Here is a 22,893-nt window from a genome sequence, read left to right as displayed (position 1 = left end):
GGCTGTATCCTACCAGATCCTGAAATAGGCCTAATCTATCTCAGTGGCTTCCTGCTTGCTAAACCCTCAGCATGCGTACAAAACTAAGGAAGTGGGCAGGTTTCTAAAAGTGCTCAGATAAACATCTCATTTGTCATCAGACCATACACCTTTGATAAAAGTCAAAATAAATGATAAAAGAAAATAATCTTAACTTGCAATACAGAAATCCTGTCTATGCTTGCCTGAGAAGTATTAGGTAACACATTTTGTAACATTGGGCATTTTAGCACTATCTTCAGTCACATTTTCCAGTGCCCACAGTTATTTCAAAATGTGCGTCCACTGTGCATAGTAAAAGCATAAATGCATATTGAAGTATTTCTGTCACTACATGGATCTGAGTACAGGAATTTTATTGAAGGTGAAGCTATCCTGGAAAAAAGGATTTGTACGTGTTTATGATTGCTGAACATTAGCTGTGGGAATAGAGTTGGTGTCTGGTACACATGTTCTGGCAAATACCAGACATTCCCCAAGTCAAGACTCTGATCACAAGAGAATGGCACACCCCCAACCTGCCTCTCTGGCTTTCTGATGACTTCCGAGCACTGGGGTAGACTGAGAAAGCTATGAAGTCAAAAACTGCGCATGAGTTATCTGTCCAACAGGGGGCAACATTCTCCTACAAAACAAGCCAAGCAATGTGCCTTTTGAATGATGATGACATTAGTTTTTCCAGATAAAGAGTAAAGGTTAACTGGTGAATCTAAATTGCCCATGTACAAGTATGCTTGTGTGGGCATCCTGTAACAGACTAGTGCCTGAGCTGTAGACATGTGTCTGGAACAGTGATGTTGCCTCGATTTACCAGGAATAAGCAGCTGTTATTTAATGAACCAAATTTATGTAAATGCAACAAATTGTACATATTAATGTATAAAAAGGTCATCTGAATTTTAATGAAGTGCTAGAAATTTATTTCTCACATAAACTCAAAACATTTAACAGTACTCATGTATCTAATTCTGAGTTTATTTTAAAAGACATATACGTGAGGGTTTTAAGACTTCATTATATCCTAAATTTGTAGGGCAAGTACCCTGAAACAGGGGAGTCAAAAGTGTTTCATGGTTTCCATTCCAGGTGATATATAAATAGCTTGTTGGAACAGTTATTGGCTTCATTAAAAGCATACTTTTTCATACATAGTCCTCCAGAGCTATGGTCCACAGTTGTAAACCAGGTTTAACACTGTCTTAAATGACTAAGAAAATAGTAACAAGGTGACACACTGACCTTTGTCTTGTCATCCACCACCCTGAGTCCATCTGCTGAGACCCATAGAACTGCTTTCACTGCCTTCTTTCCCGCCTTTAAAACAACAGACAAGACAGTGAGGATCAGGAGCAAAACCGCACTTCACTCACCTCCCTTTCGATCCCATTCTCCCCCCAGGGGAAACCAACCTGCAATTCAAAAGTTAGAGGCCAAACCGAGAGGCACGAGCAGGGCCAACCAGAACTCACAGCATTTCTCTAACCACACAGGTGAGGAGGGGGCAGAGATGCAGACACACAGCACGCAGTAGGGGAGAAATGACAGGTTGTCGCAGTCCAATCAAAGTCAACGAACCCTCCCACTGAAATAAACTCTTCGACTCACACCTCAATGTGAGGAGGCAGGGAGGAGGAGGAGAGGGGCAGAAGAGAGATCACACAATAGACCTGTTGCATTACCTTTGGACACCTTAATATCAGTATCCCATGAAAATCAGTCTCCTACTCCCCAGACCCTGTACTCAAAGTTAGATGAAAAGGAAACCGCAATGACAAATCCAGTGACCCGTGGACCAGCATAATTATCACTAACTTATGAAGTGGGATACACACCATTAGTATCGGTAATACTGGCCTTTATCAGTTCTGATGCTACTACTTGACCCTACAGGGCTAAAACAATCTTAAAAGGAATTTGGCCATAACGTTAAATATTGGTGGGCATTTCAAATACGCAGATACAGCTAAAAATAGTGTTAATTGTTTGTTGATGTAAAAATGTGGAAGCGATCTAAATTGAAATAACAGAATCAAGACACCAAATTTAACTATCATGAGTTCTCTAAACTGGCGTGCCCTGTGTGAAAGTTTCAGTTTACTAAATGTTTGTTATCAGGGCTATTTGAAAGAGGTGGTATACTGCCAGATCTTTCAAAGCATTTCACTGCAGGAGTTTGGCAGAGTGGGCTATATAATTACGCAACTTAAGAATTCATTAATCAAGCAGTAACAAGTCAATTGTGCCAAAATGATCCAGATGAATGCATCGGAAGGCCTGGCAGATGAATGAAGCAGGGGCACAGAAATGTGATGGGAGTTTCATCAATTAGAGTAAATTTCCTCCAAACCTAAACCTCCCTGGCTCAGCTAGTCAGAGACTGAGACGTATACACCCCCAGTTTATAAAAGCTGGTGTGACCCTCTTCATATTCACCCTGACCCCACCACTTCTTCCAGCCTCATCGTCCCAGAACAAAAAAAAAAAACTCCACACAATTGAACCCAACCAATCTGACCATCAACACAAACCAGTGGGGGTGAAAATTGCAAAAACTTACTTTTCCAAAGAAGCCTTTGAAGAACTTCCTGTCCTGGAGTGACAGAAGGGGAGGGGGGACAAGGTAGCAGAACGTTACTGAAGGAAGCTACAGGGTGTCCCATGGGCTCCTCCAGGAGAGAGAGGAAAGAGGGAGATGGAAGAGTCTGAGACTGCTCGTTGCAGCGAGAGGATGGAGCAGCACAGACAAAGTGTAAGGTGGCCCCAGTTAGGGCAGTGGGAGCAAGAGGGCAGAGAGGAGAATGACCGGGAGTTCATGCACACCTTACAGCTCTTTATTCTTTTTCCCCACAGCAGAGTTTTTAGTAAGAGGGTTAGTAAGACTTGACAGCAGATGTTCGAGTCATCACCACAGCTGCCTGGTAGGGCTCACATACAAGAGCAGAGACTCCATATAGTTTTTCAGTGAACAGGTGGTGAGCACAGATTTCCTTAACTGCCTACGGTGAGGTTATCAAAACACAAAGCTTTCGCTCCAGCCAAGAGTGTTGAATCCTGAGAACTCGACTACAGCAACTGGAATTTTCTTTCAACTGTGACTCATGTTATCTGATTCAATGAAATCCACCCTAAGGTGGTGAAGGAATAGAGCCTGCATCACTTATTACTATTAATTCAGTGATTGTTACAGGTAGTAACCTTACATTTTTACACAATTGCATTATCTTGCAGTTACTTTATTGCATTACTTATTCTGTGCCTTACACTGTGATGCACGTTCCTACATTGCAGTAACATTAGCATTATTAAATCACTGTATTTCTATCATGTGATATTTACAATGTACTAATTAGTTGTACCTTATTGTACAAATTAGGCATATATGTAATTAGTGGATAACTATAAATATTTTGAGCAAAGGTTATTATAAATAAAAAACGCAAAAAGTGTAAATGCATTTTGAGTGTATAATGGAGACAAAATGGCACCTTTGAAAAAGATGTCTGGTCTCTTTTTAGATTTTAAGTTAAAAAAAATGAGGCCTCAAAAACTGTGTACATTCCTCCAGCAATAGGCTAGCAGGTTAGAAAATAAATTGCCTATCGTGTGAGGGCTAACAAAGAGCTCTGTCGCACCTAGGCCTGACAGGACAAACTGTATGGCCTAGCGCTGGTATGACTAAAGCATGCAACCAGATGAAGACCTGCTTCAATTTATATTCAAGCCCTAGTACCTCTTGACAAAACCTTTAAAGGGAAATGTGTTTGCCCTCTGCTGCTGTGCAAATTCTGAAGTTGTTTGTTAAAGATAAAATGATCTCTGAGGAATCAGGAGACATGGACTCCACAGAATTCAAATGATGGGGCACTCAGAGATTTTACTGGCTAGAAAACATGACCTGATGTCTTCTATAGGACATGTTAGGTATGCTGTCAATTATATTTGTTTAAACAACAATACACAACTTGCTGTGAAGGTAAGGAAGAGTGTGACTAAGTTTGACCAAATTGTAGTAAGGGAATCACATCAGGTGTGTCAACATCACTGGGCAGGGGCAGAATAAAATGGATCTAAACGGCTTCCTGGCGTTTGTGAAGAAAATCTACAAAGTCAGAGCTTCTGCTAACCTAGCAGATACAGGTATGTGTATTTAACAGAAACGTTTGACGGGGCAATTAAGTAATAAGAGATATCCTGTTTGAGTCACAGGCAAAAACTGTGTAAGACAATGCAGACATGATGCTCTCAACTCGAGTGCTCTTGAACTGTTTCTGCTGCCAAATTGGATCTCATCAGTTTTTGTTTTAGAGAAATAAATCAATCCCAAGAAAAAAAAAGGAACCAGAAGAAGCAAAAGAAATTCCACAACTGCTAGAACAACATGCGTATGGAGCAAAGTGAACGCCTTGCTGCACTGGGGGGTGTGCGAGGGTCTCTATGGCCAAATACAGCCTCAATTAGAAGACTAATTTGTAGCAACTGCTCCATCTTCCCCCTTTATTCCTATATCATATCTCAAAATGTGTTGTCAGAGCGGATATTTCCCTTACAACATGAAAGACTGGATTTGTTAAAGAAAGAAAGGTCACTTAGGACTAATCCTCCCAACACTGCCTAACAATTAAAAACCCTCCCCTCTCATACATCTTGCAGCATGGCTATAGACTTTGCCCACGTCTGGTTAATCTTTAATTGGACTACAGTTTCAAAACATGGTGTGGAAGGAAAATGCCTTGAGTAATTAGTGAGAACTCCAGACATGCAAGATTGTCACACTGTTCGTTAAAAGAAGAAAACAAAAGGGGGGGAAAATGTACTTTAGGCATTTGTCTTAAACCTGCTTAAAAAAATAAAAACATATTAAATACATTAACAACAAACAGATATAAGGATTTTAACATAACAGTAACTGTATATTAGAATCAGTTCTGTCAGCACTTGATAGATGCTTAGCAATTCTAAAGCATTTCCAACGTGACAGTTCATCAGTATTTTACAGCAGTACCAATATCACAGCAGAACCTGACACCCAAGAAAAACAGCACCATCCTAGAGGCAAAATAGAGTAACAGGGCAATCTTTGATCATGATCACACCTGATAAGTCAAGCGCATAACTGTTGTATGGCTTAAATCCACATTTAAGCAACGATATCACAAAGTCATTAATGTACATTTATACAGAGCTCTTCAGGAAAATAATGGGTTCATAGCTGAAACAGAAAAGAATAAAAACAGATACAAATATAAAGAAAACATTTTAAAATTAGGTATAAGGTGTACGCACTGATACAGATGAAAATTGTAAATCAAACTATACATAATTAAATGCTAAATATATCCAATTCCATAATTCAAAAAGAGGCTTACAAGGCAAATGGACAGCCAACACTATTTTTCTCTACACTTGTTAGACGCTGAAAAATGGGACACATAGGGTCAACAGGTCTTTTATGTATGCATACAGTCATTTAGCACTTTATATTCATTGATTCAGGATTGATTTCAACACCCCGCTTACAGAACACCAATGCAGGGATAATGTGCTTTTTGCTTCTTGTTTAAATTCTGGCAGCAGCATTCTGTACAATTTGTAGTTGTGAAATATGACAAGAGACATCAGAGAAAAATGCATTGCAATAATGCAAGAATGGAGCCTTGACATTACAAAGCTCACAAATGATTCTCTCAGTGTCAGAGGAAGAAAGTTTGATTTTGGCAATAACTCTTAAAGGCAAAAGGTACCTTAGTGTCATTTCTAACATGGAAATCAAAGGAAAAATAAACACCTATATTTTTCACCCAGGTCATTCAGTTCACAAGAAGCATTAAAACAGTCAATTCCAGTAATCATTTCTTGTATTTTAATCCATTTTATTATATATGCAAACACTGTTGCAACATAAGTCAGCTATGCGTCTAAATCTAGGATTACTTAATTGAATTAAATCATTAATTTAAAAATTTAAAGACTGCCCTTTGGTTGCTGTGAAATACAGAATTTGGTTTTCAAGTATGTGTTCTGTTCTATACGGAGTCACACCATTTATGAATTTAATATGAAGTGTAAACAGCCCTTTCGATAAAACCCACTTTCTTATCATCACTTTGCAATCAATACTTTCAAACTGCAAAACCTGACGAATTCCGGTGCATTTCTGTTTGCATGCGCCCAAAGAAATTAAATCTAGTAAGCAAGCAACTGAATGTGCAATATGAAGCATTAAGTCAGTAACTGTGCGAACCTCCTTGAAGGGCAGCCTTAAGGGATCTTCTCCTGCTTACATTTTGCTAATGCTGCAGATGTGCCTTCAACGTTAAGCCAACATTAACATTCTCAAAAACAGAAGAATGTGAAACATCAACCTGCTATTGAAAAACCCCACTTGCCTACTGCTCACCATGCAGTGACTATGTGAATGAGATTGGAAGCAGAGATAAAAAAGGCCCAAATTTGCTCATGCTGCAGTGTACTGTACATGCTGTGAGATATCTGAAGGTCAAGGTGATTTCAGTCCCTCTGGCTGTAGTCCACACGGGCTTTCAAGTGGCTGTTACCCAGTCTGTTATACACACAACAGCACGGCATTTACATCTTAACTGAAATCTCTCTCAGCACCAGGCAGGCTACAAAGCTCCATATTCAGAGTAGCATATTCACTGTAGATAAGAACAATTAGAAATGAGGGGGGTCATTCAGCCTCTCTCTTTCATATGGTTTTCCAGCAGCTAACAAACCCAAGGATCTGATCTAGCCATTTCTGGAAAGAAGCCTTGACGAGCAGCTTGGTCCAGACGCCCACAATCCTTAGAATAAAAAAGTGGACAACCGTAGTAGCAGAAAAAAGTTACTCGGATGCTACTTTTTAATCCGTTAAAGCTGATCATTGCAAGAAATTTAACTAACAGTTCAGTACAGCACAAAATACAGGACACTCGTTATCTCATCAAAATGTCTTCATAAAGAGTGCAACAACGTTAGTATTCCTGTAATTCAGGAAGTCTATAGTTTTGCTGTCTATAATGTTTGTGACCGACCACCTGTGTGTACAGTATGTATGAGTACACATACAGCTGTTCAGAACACTTGCCGAAACAACATGAATATTTACTGTTTACTCCCTAGTGAAATTAAACAACGAAACAGGAACAGGAGGGTTTTACATCCTACTGACAGGCCAAGCAGAAAAGAAAAATAAAATATTAATCAAGCACAAATTGTCATTTCATTGTTCTGTGATTCTGCTTTTCCAAAAAGTGAGAACTTCCAAAGGCAGGCGAGACAAATTTCCTGTCTTGGCATCATTAGATCATGTCTTGACGACATTTACATAGAGCTTTCAGCAATGGGGAGGGGGGCAGAGGGAGTGCTGCATTCTTTTGTACTACTTTTGCTCAAATGTTGAAAAGTTTAAAATGAAAATGGTTACAAAAATGCAGAGTGCAATTGCTCTTGCAGACTGCAGTCTGTGCCCTAGTAAATGCTTTTGCTCACCGACACAAACTACAACCGGTAAAACATCAGGAATGATAATATTACAGCAGTGGACAAATCAACACTACAGAACGTGTATAGGATCTAGAGCAGGCAAGTGCTTGCTAAAAAGTTCCCACTTAAGGTTAGAATCAAATTCAGTCCTTTTTTCCCCACATGATCAATGATCTCCAATTTTCAATCCCCAGATCAATTTTACAGCCAAGATCTAAAATGTACAGAAAAGACTACATATTTTAAATATTAAAATGTTTCAACATGCACATAGAAAGGAAAACGTCAAGATCAGCATCTCATGACGAGCAGGGTGTGTCAAAGAGAATTGTCTTTTCCTGTTACAAAATGCCAGCCTGAAATGGGCTGTTGAGACATCAATAATATGATAACGTCCTTGAATTTTTATAGTCTGAGGATCCCAAAATGCTTTACACATAGCAACTCACTTCATTCACCACTGAAATGCAGAACTACCTCCGATTTTATGCCATCAGCCCAACTACACAGCTAATTATGTTGGGAGTGAGAAATTACTTTACTAATTGAAATAAGGGGCTATCTAAAGCAGGTCAGATCTTGCAAGTTCAAAGTTTGTTAAGATAGTGTTCAATACCCTATTTTTAAAAGCAGGGTATCTCATCTTCAATGACCACAGTTAAATACCTCCTACTTAAGGTTAGCACATCCTACAGCACACTAAACCCTGTCACTATAATGATGCAATGGATCGGGAATTCTGGTGCAGAGGGAAGAGTGCCACCTACTGGTTGACCATCACAAGTAGTGTCCTAGTGTTCCATCAAGATCTCCCACCCCAGGACTGACCAGGCTCAGACCTGCTTTGCTTCCATCAAGATCTCCCACCCCAGGACTGACCAGGCTCAGACCTGCTTTGACAATAGCTAATGTCATGGACAGCCATCCTGATCCTCCAAAACAGAAATCTGTCATGTGTTGCTTTCAACCAACATTAACGTAAAATAATTGCAGTTTCCCTGTTTACAGCAACCTTTTCATATTACAACAGCACCCTCTCCAAGCACTACATCAATGCCTGAAAAGGCCTGGTGATAAAAACAGAAACTAAACAGTATCTTAAAGACTTCTGATGACATTAACATGTGGGAACTATATGATTAGAAATAAAACACAAAGTCATTCAAACACCAATGTTTATCAAATTAATTTGCTTACAAAATGCTGTGATTTCTTTAAACATAATAGGCTGTATGATTCTCATGCTTAGGTATATGATGCAGATCTCAATGTGGCACTGCAAACACTGACTTTTCAAAACATTTAAAATTTTAGAAATGCACATTCAAATATGCATCTATATTTCCCAGAATATACAAATATTCAAATTTTATTTTTTCCCAACTATTATTTTAAACTTTGTCCTCTCTTTAACCCCACTAGTGTGCATCATGTCTCAAGGACATTATATTCATAACTGTAGACAAAGAGGCCACAGAGACAAATGATATTATTCATTAAGATGAGCGAAGTGTGAGCTACAGTATAGTAACAAGCCTGCAATCTGTGTGCTATACCGATATAGTTAGTTGGCAGAAACCAGCTCAGCAGTTCTGCTGTTGCCACAAAGACCCAGAGCAGTCACCAAAAACAGGTGCTCACTAGCCTGGACTGTCAGGAATGCACAACACCTTTTGGGTACACAGGGAACAGAATACATACAAAACATTTTCAAAACCAAGCTTAGGGCGGAGATGCAATATAACCACTCTAGGCAGGATGTAGACCAGTAGGATCGATCTGGGATTATACCCCGGACCTCAGTGTTACCAGCATAACACCCAGATAACCTAGGTGACCCTGTCACATAGGAAGCAGAACCTTAACCAAAAACATGCTGCTACCACTAAAATATATGAAACAGCCAAATTCACTTTAAGGATAATCTCGAAGGTGAATGACTGCATTATAGAATAGGCCGAAACATAAATACTTAAAACATTAGAGTTTCCAAAATATGTTTATTCCCTGTCAAATTTGCAAGATGCAGCATTTTAAGTCTGCGAAACGTGAGAACTACAATGAAGGACATCTTGGCCCAGAGACATCAGTAGAAAAAGCATGGTTTGTGCATTGCCAGGAACCGAGTCCTGTTCTGAAGGCTGGGCACTGGCACCCAGTGAGATAAGATAAGCCCAAGTCGAAGTGATGCAATCTGCTCTACTACTGCATCTCGAGGGCAACATGGTTGGTTGGTTGCAGTTCTTGAACCACACAAATTTGTGGATTGTTTTAACCATTCGAAACAGTGATTTAGAATGCTACAATGTGAAGGTGAAGTGAGTATAATGGCACAGAAACTGACCTTTAAGTCAAAATATGATGCAGTCTAATTCTACCTCATGGGTGGAAGATATACCACTTTCAAACATCACTTTAATAGAGTTTCAGACAGGTTTATAATTAAATCCATATTTCTTTTGGTATACTCAATTTGTGCACACCATGAATTTCTACCTGTATATCTATATTTTTCAGGCCAGGGAAGCAGACAAGTAGATATTCATGGCAACATACTCAGAAAACATTTGCCAATACCTCAAGTGACGCATAAATCTTTCAAGCGATTTAATCAAGAAGCCGTAAAGGCTGTTTAAGCTTTTTGTTATTTAGCATCACTAGGAGTCTGGTTTCTGAACAAAGTAAGGTAAACTGAACAAAGGGAAATGCTTCAGTAATACAGCAGTAGCTCACAAGCAGGGTGTACAGGTAAACTGTGTTTCCTGAACCCTGTCAGACTGCACAGTAGTCTATTACTTGACAGCTGACTAAATGCCAGTGCCACCCAGCTCTTTATCCCCTGAAGGACTCTGAGCCACTGAGGGATTTGGGGAAGCGGAGCAGTAGGGGGATGGAGAACACATCCGTGCTTCATCGCAGTTTGACGCTGGCTGCTGTGCCTGGCTAGAGACCGGCACCACGGGCCCAACCTGCACACCTACCGTCTTCAGTCTTTTCACCGCGTCCTCACAGATGTGCATTCCTCGAGACTCCTCCACCTCCACATGGCCCAGGTACTGAGGGACAGAGAAGGAGAAAGGGCAGTGAGAATCTCCGATATCGGCCTCCTACATAACAGTTGACCATATGCCCATGAAATTGCAAATAAAAGCGAAAAAACTACACAAAATATACGACAATTAAAATAATGAGCCACTTACAAGGGAGTACAATGCCAATATTTCTCTTCACAGACATGCGAGATCTGCAACACCCTTAAATCAGATTCATTACATGAATTACTGCTGTTGAGGCATTTTTAATGCTGTGTATGTTATCCAGAAAGCAGAGGTTGTAAGCTCTGGTGGTGACTGGCCAGCTGGCCTACCCACAGCTCAATAATGAGAATACCGCAGACATGAACTGGAGCTGACTGGGCCACTGGGCTCTCAGCCCCCCTGGAAAAGGCACTTTCCTTAATGAACCAGCTGGACTGCACCCTCAACCTCATTTCCTTTATTATTGCCACACGCAGAACTAGCAACTTCTGTTCAATTTGATCACGAGGTTTGGGACGGGGGAGTGCACATTTCACTCGTGCAGCAAGTTAGGCTTCACCCAGCATCTTAAACAGGAAAAGAAGCTAATTACTCACTGGTACAACGTCTAAAGAAAGGTCATGATGTGTAACTGCACAGCCAAGGAACAGTCGCTAAATCAATGTGAGGAAATGGGCAGACCTTTCTTTGCATGTCATGCTGATGTCACTCCCAGGTCACAAAGGGGAAGCTACAGGGCCTGGAGACGGCATTGTGTGATTCAGCAGGAAATCCAACCCTTTCCCTCAACTACAAAGATATTGTGCCTAAAATGGGAACCACCGCTCCACTTCAAGACTTACAATACACCTACACACAACGAAGCCATCCCCCCAGCTCTCACAACGCTCAGCAATTTGAAACATTCTAACCATCTACTGCGAAATTCCGACAAAAGCAGCCTTTTGTATTCAATCATTGTAAACGCAGTAAATTCAAAACCAGCAAATGAGCAGCAGTAATTCTGTGGGATACGGGCTACACATAGAAAAAGCCTTTCTTTGTATTCACCTGTGAGAGACTGAGGCGCTTAAAGACTCCTTACTGCTTTAAGAGTGGCAGTGAGAACTTCTAAGGGTTAGTTCACTCTCTTTAGGATGGTGGGAGTATGGAACAAGCTAGGCAGCCATGTTGTTTAAGCCAAAACTAGTTCTTTACAACAAACAGCTGGGAAAGATCCTCTGATCAATTAACTACTAACTACCTAATGGGTTAGAGGGGCTGAATGGCTTCCTCTCTATCCTTTACGTTCTTAAGTTCCTGACAATAGCCAGCCAGTTATTTGAAAACAAAGAGGGGACATGAATGTCATGTGAGTTCCACTCGCAGAAGTCAGGACCTGCTCTCAACAGGCAGAGTCTCAGATGGTATAGAACAAGATGAAAGGATAGCCTTTGCTTTTAAAACCAGATACCCCTGATGCTACAAAACATTTCTGAATACAGACATACAGAAACAAATTATTAAGCTTTGATTTCTGTGAACAAGGGTCACCTAAAAAGCTGAACCACTTTTGAATCTATGCAGAAAGCTAAGGCAATATTCTGAACAGCTTCTTTACTTCTGCCTTACCTTTCACATACAGATAAAGGATGGAGACAACCAGCAGGCGTTGTGCTTTCACCAAATTAAGAAAGGTTCAGAACATTTACTACATGTACCACAGGATTTAAATGATTATAACAATGCAAACTTTAGAAAAAACAGAAGGCGAAAAATAAACAGTTGAACAGCTGTTAGTATCCACAGTTTCATTTTGTCCTTAACAATGCTGAGTATGGAGACACTCAGCATTTAATGATGTTTGCAGCAAGGACAATGTAAGAATACTTTTTTAAACACAGCACTAATGTTTAAGTATCAAAATGGTAAGTGAAATCCAAACTAATAATACAATTAAAGAGTTACATGTTTCAAACTGCAATTCTTCTTTATAAGAGAAGTGAAATATCAAAAGGAGAGGGGAGACAGCAACGCCAAAACCACACACACAAATATGATCCAATATTATATTTCATTAGCAGCTTGTTTCCATGTTTTTACCATGACAAGAACAGTCAGAGCTGGGCCCTATCCACACTAGGATGTTCATTCCAGAAGTATGCTGTGTTTTCTGAACGACCTTAAAAATGTTGATGAAGTCATAATTTCACACCAACACACTTAAAAACAACAGCACACACAATACAAAATGAAAATTCCTTTATAATTCCTGTTAAACTGCCAAAACACCATGAGTACTTTTAGACCTTGTGAGGCCTATCATGTTGTAAAATCACATCACTAGCATGTTTATAAATCTGCTAATGTCCTAATTATATGCTGCTAATGCTTCAAATTGTGCACTTTGAAACCTAGAGAGCTGGTTATTTTTAAACTTGTAAAAGATTACATTTCTGTAAGAGGGTCACACGGTATTCCTTATTGAACCAGCAAAACCACAAACTACTACAGAAGTGACTCAATTTCAATGGAATGGAATGACTTCATTTTGTTTCACTGTAAAATGTTAAATGCTATCAAAGGTTCTTTCATTTTCAATATTTATCAATGCATGCATAACTCAGGTGTCTCCAGTTGAAGGCAAATCTATATTTAATGAGATTCACCTGAGTAGAAACAGAAGGGCAACTAGGTTTTTTAGTAGCTCCCAAAAAGGTGTTCAATGTGGAAAAGATAGTTGATGGACTTAATTTTGAAGAGTAATTAGATAAAGGCACAGAAAAAATAAATCATATATACACTTAAAGAGGGGGAGACATATATGCTTACATGGTTAAATTTCCTATCATTTAGGTCTATTATTTTTAAACAATTATTGGAAACTGATAATGATATTGAAAACTGATAAGATTGGCGTTGACTACAAGTGTTTATATTTAGTAAGTTTTTAAAACTTTTTTTTACTACTATTACTATTCACTCTTATTAAACAGGTTGCTTACTAGCAAATACAGCATTCCACAAAAATGTTTTACACAGCTCTTATAGAGGGTTGTATGCTTGTAGTTTATAGAACAAATCTCCAATTACTTGTTGCAACAACAAAAAAACTAGAGAGGACTTAATTAGGCGCATGATTCAGTCATTTGGGAAAAATTAAACTGGTAATAACCGTGCAATTGCCCATTTCCTGCAAGACTAAAAAGTGTTTATGAAAGGGAAGCCCTGAGTAAATCTAAAGTGAAAATGCGCTCGATTTCTAATACTCTACTTCCTGTTTCTTTTTCACTGCTACAGTGATAATTTGACCACAAATATTTAAACCCACAAAGCCTCACTGGGATTTTTGGGGGGTTGTAGACATACCAGATTACATGGAGCTGAGTGGTAGTCTTCTAAGCAAGATTTAGTTTGTGTCTGTTCACTTTTATTGCAGTTTCTGACATTGAAAACATTGTTTTATGTCCTTGCAGGTCCTGATCTAAACATTCCAATGGGATACTTCACAGACATCAATGTAAAAAACAACAAACAAATTCCCCTTCGGTACATTGTTTGACAAATAGACTAAGTCAGCAAACTAAACATCTTAATCTATGTCTCTAGATTAAATCTACTGTCCCATCAGCAACCACACTTTGGGAATGAAGAGGCCCTAGACAGAGACCCTAACTGTAATAAACAAATTTAGACTTGGTTATTGCGATTTAAAGAGGAGCTGGAATTTGAAGACAAACAAATCCCTAGAAGCATGGATTTGATTGCTTTTTGCAAAGTGCACCCTTTTCATTTGATATTTTTACTTTTGCCCCTCTCTAACCCTCTACTGCTGTTCCATACTTGAGTGTATATTCCCTGGATGGCTTTTCTTAAGGAACCCTAAACCTTTCCTCTCAGGTAGCAGTAAAAACACTGCTAGCTACTGTACCCAAAGAAAGTGGGCTGTTACAGACTGACCGTGGCTAGTACGTTTAGGAGATCATGCACAGCATCCCACAACCTAATGCACGTTCTTGTTTTATGGGTGACTTCTTTTTTCTCAAACTCCTTTGGCTGAAGGACAACTGCCTGACACACAATTACAAGGCAGCTGGATACCATAACAAAGGATGCAAAGAAAAATAGATCATTACTCCTTCATTCCTTCAAATCCAGGCCCAAAATTTATCCAGCAGCATAAGGTAAAAGTTGGCCTAGGTATGTCTTGCAAATTTCTTCAGTACCAAAAGTTTAGGTATTCAAAATCAGGGTATAGTTCTTTTTTCTCAACAACAAAAGGAGTCACATTTTCAAGTCTTATAGACCACTGTTATGACAATTGACAATAATCAATTGAAGTGCAGATAAAAAGATGGTAAACCCCAAGCAAAAGGTTGAGAAATCAGCAAGAAAAGGGATCAGAGACCACAGAATACATTCTGCTGGTCAGCCACAATGAATTCAAGCATAAAGGAAGAGCTTTTCAAGACAGGCAGACGTTCACAGTGTGATAGTACAGAAAACCTAGCTTTCAACCACCCATCTTCTAACCACTTTAGCCAGTACAGGGCCGTGGGGGGTGCCTGAGCTGGAGCCTATCCTGGCCAGCAGTGTGCGTAAGGCAAGATACGCCATGGACTGGACAACAGTCCATTACAGGATACCTTGCTGTCAGGCATGGTCTATTATTAAATGGCTGTCCATAAAGTCACAATAAATCACCATGATGCCCATCGTAACAGCCAGCAGACCTAACCTAATGAACAGTTGAGATCAAAGGGCTTTGCTATACCAAGAACCTCCCATTGGAAGCAAAAGGCAGTAATTAAACTCATCACTCCACAGGACGCCTACTTCTGTTCGGCACTTTCGAAGGCCTCAGGACATCGGAGTCCCCTAAGCAGTGACACGCCGGGCACCGGGGAGCAGTGCCAGTGTTGGGAGCTGGATAAAAGATCTTTGTCTTTCCATGTGGCAATGACCTTTTGGACTTGCTGTGTGCCTGGGAGATTGTGGCAAGGTAGGTAACATACCGAATAAGACAGACAACTAAAAGCCATCTGATAAAAACAGGGTTAGGATTTTGCTGAAAACTGGTTTCGGCAAATACAGAAAGAAATGTCAAACAAAGGGTGCGATTGCATCACCACAAGACTCTCTGGGTTCTGCAGCTCAGCAGGAGAATCCTTTTAGACGGGTTTCACCACTGCTCTGCAAGGAAGAACATGATACTGCAAGTGCCCCAGACCCATTCCCAGTCATTCATTGTTCCACTGCACAAAACAGAAATAGCACATCTCTCTTGGTAATTGGGTAATAAATGAGTAATGAAGTGCCTGGCAGACCTAAAGTTCATCAAGGTTCCCGGAGGCAAACACAGAGGCATTCATTTTGCTTGAAGATTTCTAGAAGTCCTGATTTACAGGCTGGGTGCTCTGTGTGTACTGAGCTTCTTGCAGAGGTAGAATATGTTAGGCACAAATCTGTAAAAAGTGCAGCATGGGGATTTATCCTTCTACAGCAACAGAGATTGCTTGTGTGACTGACCTTAATATGGTCATGGAAGCGCATATCAGGGAAAAAGAAATATGTAGGAGAATCTGTAGTGCTTGCCCACACTTTTACTATGGAATCTTGGCCAGCCAAGAATTTCAGGCATCTTTCAGTCTCATTCGAAATGTGCACAGACTGCAAATTAACAATAATTAATAATACACTACATAAAAGCAGGAGTAGATTTTACACATACAGTATATGGACTGGCCGGCATAAACAACCAAACAACTTGCCAGTTTAAAAAGGTATTTTGACTATATAAATAATTCATATAAACTATATGCCTTAAGAAAAACAAAGCTAGATGCAAAAAATATATAACAAAGGTATCGGATTTCATCTTGGGTTAAATCCGGCTAGCAATAACAATCAAATTTACTGTTGTTTGCGTTTTTTCTTGCTTTTTTAACGACTGGGAGCATCCATCCATCCATTTTCTCACTGCTTCTTCCAATTCAGGCTCCGGCTCCCCCGCGATCCTATCTCGGCAAGCTAACCGAGGGCACTGTTAATCAGAAACTCAAGGGCAATTAACATTTATTCACAGCACTGGTTGTTGTGAATTTAAAAAAAGCAATGTGTGTGCCTGACATTATATTCAAAGAATTGGGTCCGGATGGGGAAAAAACATGTTTGCCAGTAACCCAGCCTAGAGCGGTAAAGACCACAACACTCCCAGATTTACTGCAGAACTCATTTGACCACCCCGACTGTCAAACCTGTGCGGCTAACTCTTCAATAACTGATTGCCCCATCTCTGAGGTTAGGATTCAGCTCCCCCACGACCGGTATTGGATAAAGTGGTTAAGAAACAGATGGATGGATGATTGTGACCTGATAAGCCTAATGGACAGATGATAAATCAGTGTCTATCACCTGCCCTCAGCACAATATGTACACTTCATTTTTACTCGTGTTCACAACTTTGATCATCCGAGGCTATACTGAATAACATACAGTACAGTAATGCTTCAAAACATTAAACATCTTTCAGCACACTTACATCTTGGACGGATGAAGAAAGACTTAATATACAGTATAAACTGTATATATAAAACCATAATCATTCACCTTTTGAACAAAAATTGGGAATTAATTCACTGATGCTTTGTAAACGTTTACATTTACCCATTTTTCTAAACATATTTTGGTACTTATTTATATATCTTGTTAGAGGCTTAACCATTAACCTATGCTGCCATCAGAAAAGATCAAAGGTAGTGAAACAGACTCTTTAATCCATTCCAGAACAGAAGTTTTGTAAAACCCGCACCTACTTGGCCTAAACAAGTAATCAAGTAATAACAAAATAGAATGTTAATTGTGAAAGGAGATTTTAAGGTACAGTATACGAGTTGGGAGTTTCCAACAACAGAAAAGCAACTATATTGTTTATAAAAATAAAAAAATTAAACTCAGAAAATCAAAACTCAAAATTAATGAGGAACAGTTTGGGATGATTTATGTTTAAAATTAAAGCCCAAATCCACAGAGAGAACACAGATTTGAAGTTTTAGTGCGCAAGCTTAGCAAAACAGTCACCAAAGAGCTTTTTAGAAGAGGTCTGGTTTTTATTTTTTAACCTATATTTGTTTTATTTAAGCTTGTCGTACTGAAAGCAGAATACTAAAAACTATTCCAAAAAATATGAACCCCCAAACTCCTTCAAGTTAAACGGCCAGCTGACTAACATGGAAGATCAATTCTGTAGATTAAAAAAGTTTACCTAAAGGCGGCAGCTAATGCAAAACTAAGCCAGAATACCTCTGAATAACGAACAACTCATCATTTCCAGATCCTGTTTTCACAGAGGGAGGCCAAAACAGGCCTTCCCTATATTGGATTTCTCTGCGCTTATTCTCTAAATCCAAGTTAGCCACACAAACCACACAAGTTTCCTATATTTAAGAAACAAACCCGAAATTCCAATAAGTGCACGCCCAAGTATCTTGACAGCTTAACTACTGCTGCAGAAATGGATGTGCTCTTTTAATAATACTCTCCAAGAGGAGGGTGCCTAAAAAGTAAAACATTCATGATATCTCCAGATAAACAGTTGCATGCTCCCTGTCCAAAAAAACAAGAGATTCCATATAAATCGAAGGCCAGAAATTTCCCATTTGCAAACGCTGGAGTGCAGCACTTAAGATGATCCACAGTTTGGCAAGTTTGAACTTGGGAACATGAAACAGGAGCTCTGCCTTTGACTTACAGTATTCAGGATGTGCGAGTCTCACTGAGAAAGACAATTTGAGCATTTTATTTCAGGAAAAGGTGGGATCAGGATGACAACCGTGTGAAGTAAATATTTAATTTAAATATTGCTGACTCGCACACTTTCTTGTTTGCCGGCCGTTTCGCAGAGTCTATGGCGCCAAGTGGTTCTGCGTGGGAGAGGCCTACCAGCTCCCACCAAGAGCACGTTGAGCGCTCCGCGCCTCACCTTGACTGCAAAGTTGCACTTCCCGCTGCGCACAGCCTCCTCATCCGTCTGCCACTGGTGCGGCCGGCTCGACTCCGGCACGTAGACGTCTTTCTTGCGGCGGAAGCTCTGCCGTAGTTTGTTCATCGCTGAGCCTCCTGCGGTGCGAGAGCAGAGACGGAATGAGACCGCGCTTCACGGCCTAATTACACAAAAGGGTTTTCTTCTGTCATAACAGACATACAAAATAGGAGACAAAAACAGAGAAAACAGGGCTCGGCTAAAAGTACAGCATCCATGAATCTCTTTTACAGATACAGAATACACGGCCTCAGGAGATGCACATACACGTCATAAATACAGGCTGGCTTAGTACATCATGTAAATCCTCCTGTCAGTATGGCCAATTTGTGGGAACATTTCTTGGCATAAATTGGTCCATACTGTTGTAAAAGATAAGTTACAACAGTGTTCTAGCAGTTTCAATATACAGTAACCATGCTTTTTTTTTTAAAAAGGGGGAAAAAACATAAAAATGACCAAACCAAAGGCAACAAAATGCATAGAGAGCCTTGGATTCCATATATATTTGAACATGTCCTAAGATTACGATTGACATGTGCACCTCTAGAGATTCACATGAGCTGACCCAGCTGTTTGACAAATGTAATATTAACTATAGGGCTCAGGCAATGGACAGATGGCCTCTACAGGCAGCAAAGTCACAAACAGGCCACCTCGTGAAATAATGGGACTTTGAAGGGTTTTACAGTTTACCCTAGCAAAAATAAAAACCTAGCACCAAAAAATGCTGTGCCAGCTAAAAAGAAATGACTGGTTCACCAGAGGCACCACACAGGAAATCTTTATCGCACTGTGGCTACCAGTTCCTAAACAATAACTGAGCATCCATGTCTGAGAAACACCAGTCCCCCTCAAAAAGCCATGTGCGTGACAATGTATTCAAAGTAGGTGTGTTTGAATGGGGAAAAAACTACCTTTGCCTGTAACTCAGCCTGAAGCATCGACTTGAATATGAAAGAGGACTTCAGTACTAACAGTACATACAGTAAAAACAGTTACAAACAAGAGGGGGACACCTAGTCAAGTAGTTAACCGCTTCCAGGATCTCATCCAGCTGTTTCTTGAAAGAAACCAGGGTATTGGCTTCTACATCACGGTTGGGTAGCTTGTTCCAGACTTCCACCCTTTGTGGAAAGTAGTACCTCCTGCTCGCACTTTTTAAATGCATGCCCACGTAGTTTCCACTCGTGTCAGGCAGGCACAGACCCTTCTCAGTTCAAACAGCTGTAATCTACATCTGCACAGCCAAGCATGTCCTAGGCTGCAGCTAGATTTACTTTTAGGGTACTTTTCCTCTTTCGATGCACCTGAAATTTAATCATCCCCTCTTCCGGCACACACGTCACACGTCCTTGCTATTATACATAAGTATTCATCATTCTGGATGGAATCCAGGTCTGAAGTGATCTTGAATGCCAGTTGCCGACACGACTCTCACTCTGCCCTTGCCAAATGGTGTCTGGACAGTAGGCATACAGGTACAAGCCACTTTCATCCCTCCCACTGCTGATGAAAGCTCACCTGGTCCAGACAAAACCAGGCTTTCAGACCAACACAGAGTACCTGTTCTCCCAGGCTCATATAAAGCCTGAATAACAATAATTTAATGTATTATTCATGCACTCTAGTTATCGTTTCTTCCACAAAAGTTAATACTGTATTTTATCGAGATCAAAAGTTCCACATGTACAATTGATAATTCTATGTGTAAATTAATTTGATGAGCCATAAAGCACCAGACTTTATGCTATTTCAGTGATTCTATACCGCGATGAAGAATGAAGATGCGATGGAAAAAAAGTTTCTTTGCTTAATAAAAAAAATGGAACTGTTATACTTTAAGGTTTTAAAGGTTACCAACTGAGAAAACAATTAACAAAGGTTACTTATTTCTTGAATGGCAAAACCACCCAGGTCCCCTGTAGACGTGAATCTGAGACCCTCAACCTCAATAAGGATGTCTGTGCACACATAAATCATAATATCTAAGACACCTGCAATAGATTCATACAGGAAAGTCTCAAATATTTAGCAAAGGATAAAGAGCTATAATTTTAAGTGAACAAACAAGGCTTCAAAACACCACTGAGAACACGGGCTGTGCTCCACAGCTGAGAGATAACCGACTTCTGGGCTTCAATGTCATCATGAGCCAACTGTAAGCATGATTCCCCAAGGGGCAGCACAACTGACTGAGCACTGGCAAGGCTGGGTGGGTTCACACCCAAACAGTGCTCCTAGGCTAACTGTCTAACAACGGCCTCTTTGACTGGGGAGGCACCTGTGGGCTCGCCATGTTCTCAGTCCGGCCTGCCATTTTTAACATTGTTTTAACTCCACAACTGATTTGTGCAAAATATGGTCCCATAATTAAATGTCATAGTGCTGGTTTAACACAGCCTGCAGGTTGAAGACGTAAATGGATCAGAACACATCCGGCGAGAGAAGTTTGTTTGAAAGACTTGATTCTTACAGATATCCTTTGAGTCAGAACAGACGAGGGCCTTGGTGTAGGCTTTCCTACTCTGTGCACTAAAAAAAGGGGAAAATGTGAATAAAGCTCCTCACACAAGCGAGATCTGGTACAGCCCATCACCTCCTCCATGTGTTCTTTTAATTCAGCTCCTTTCCTTTTTCAGTCTTTGAGCAGTCCTCCCCCGCCAGCCAACACGACAGCTCGCTTGGATTTTCTTTATTTAGGTCATATCATGTCTTAGCACACTTGAGGCATTAGTCATGCTGTTGCAGAAGGAAGAGAAAAGCGAAAAAGCCCAGAAGCTTCTCTCCTCCAGATCAGTGCCACTGCACATTTATCTCACTCACAGGGAACACGCACGCACTGCAGTGAGCAGCACACTTCACGCATTTCCACTACGTCTAGTCTCGCAAGCTTGGGTGGCCACATTTAAAAGAAAACAAAATGGAAAAACTGCTCTGTGCCTCTGGGAGCAACAGCAACGTTTCCCAGCAGGATGATGCTGTTTGTTTGTTATAAGATTAATGAACTTCAAGTCTATATCTCATCCCAGAAACAAGGCAGTCTGTACACAAAGCACATGCACAGCAAAGAAGTTCGCACATCAACTTACTATATAAACCAAAGCTCGGGTGCGTGTACAGAAACATAGGCATTACCTCAAAAACAGTTCTTGCACATTTACAACAGACAAGAGAAGTGGAAGCAGTGCTGTATGTCAGATAAAAGTGTCAGCTTCACAATGCACACAACCTTGTAAAGGTAAAGAAATGTTACCCCACTACAAGTGCCATTTGTTCACAGGCCATCTAAGATGCACAGGGCCAGACTGCTAGATAATAATTCATATAATAATTATTAAATTATTAATAATTGCATGCTTCCAAATGAAAACTTTAAAGTTCACAGTCGCTTTAGTGATTCCTCCACTTGCTCTAAAGAAAGGCATGGATGTGCTGTTTTGGTATGCGTGCCTGCACAACCACTCCTCGTCTGACACACCGCAAGGTTCACGCTGCCTAATAGGGGAGTCAGCACTAACTGGAGGAGCAGCACGACTCTCACCGACATCACGGCAAGGCTGCATGCCAGAAAGCCAAGAGAGTCTTGGCTGATGGATATCAACCCTACCTTGGCAACGGTCTGCTAGTTCATAACCACCACTAGGGTGATCCTGGTTCCAGTTGGCCAGAGACACGACACAGGCTTGAACTCACTAACACTGTTATAGAGCTCGTGGCTGAGCACTGGGGCTTAACCCCTTGGATCTGTCTCCACAGCAATCAGTGATTAAGTGTCTAACCGGGGTTATACAAGTACATGGGAGGCAACATGGCCATTTGGCCTATCTTGCTTCCATGTTTCCCCAAGCCATCTGGGCTCCATACAGCACAGTTACCACAGCAGTGTTAGCTTCTGTTCTGTGACCACACACACTACCTCCACCACAGCTGGATAAACACCTAAGCCTCAGTCAGGTTGAGGTGAAGCAAGAGCAGGCCTGGGGAAAAATGGTATAGTTAATAGCACTGATCCGTGGAACTAATCAAACCATTCCAAGAAAGACTCAGACTCAGCTTGAACATGGCCCCTTCCACACATCCACCAACCTACGCAAAGAAATACTTCCTCTTCTCAGCTCTAAGGTGATAACATCCATGCAGACAGGGGCTTTCCAGAAGATTTAGATGTTATCTAAACACCCATCACATGTGTTAACTGCTGAAATTGAAGATTGATTAATGCCTTCAGTCAAATGCTCCTCCAGAGAGCTATGGAGGGCCAGGCAAATGTGACACCCAAACAAGATATTAGTGGTTCAGAATAGACAA

General features: G+C 40.5%; 1 protein-coding gene across 12 annotated transcripts in view; it reads right to left on the bottom strand.

Moving 5' to 3' along the window:
- numb (NUMB endocytic adaptor protein) overlaps positions 1-22,893 on the bottom strand; it is a 72,667-nt gene that overhangs the window by 9,696 nt on the left and 40,078 nt on the right. For 9 of the 12 annotated variants that reach the window (XM_015350981.2, XM_015350974.2, XM_015350973.2 and 6 more), the window contains 4 exons: positions 18,523-18,659; positions 10,506-10,580; positions 2,597-2,629; positions 1,279-1,353 (listed from right to left, as the gene is read on the bottom strand). In XM_015350981.2, the coding sequence (XP_015206467.1) occupies positions 1,279-1,353; positions 2,597-2,629; positions 10,506-10,580; positions 18,523-18,648 (309 nt within the window). In that variant the 5' untranslated portion in view covers positions 18,649-18,659. Of the gene's footprint in view, positions 1-1,278; positions 1,354-2,596; positions 2,630-10,505; positions 10,581-10,724; positions 10,779-18,522; positions 18,660-22,893 lie in introns of those variants that run through there. The other 3 variants (XM_015350982.2, XM_006632557.3, XM_015350984.2) reach the window with 2 other exon arrangements.

The sequence above is a fragment of the Lepisosteus oculatus genome, chromosome 8, assembly GCF_040954835.1.
Source record: "Lepisosteus oculatus isolate fLepOcu1 chromosome 8, fLepOcu1.hap2, whole genome shotgun sequence".
NCBI lineage: Eukaryota > Metazoa > Chordata > Actinopteri > Semionotiformes > Lepisosteidae > Lepisosteus > Lepisosteus oculatus.
Note: the sequence above shows the minus strand (reverse complement) of the source record. Positions and strands in the feature narration are given on the sequence as shown.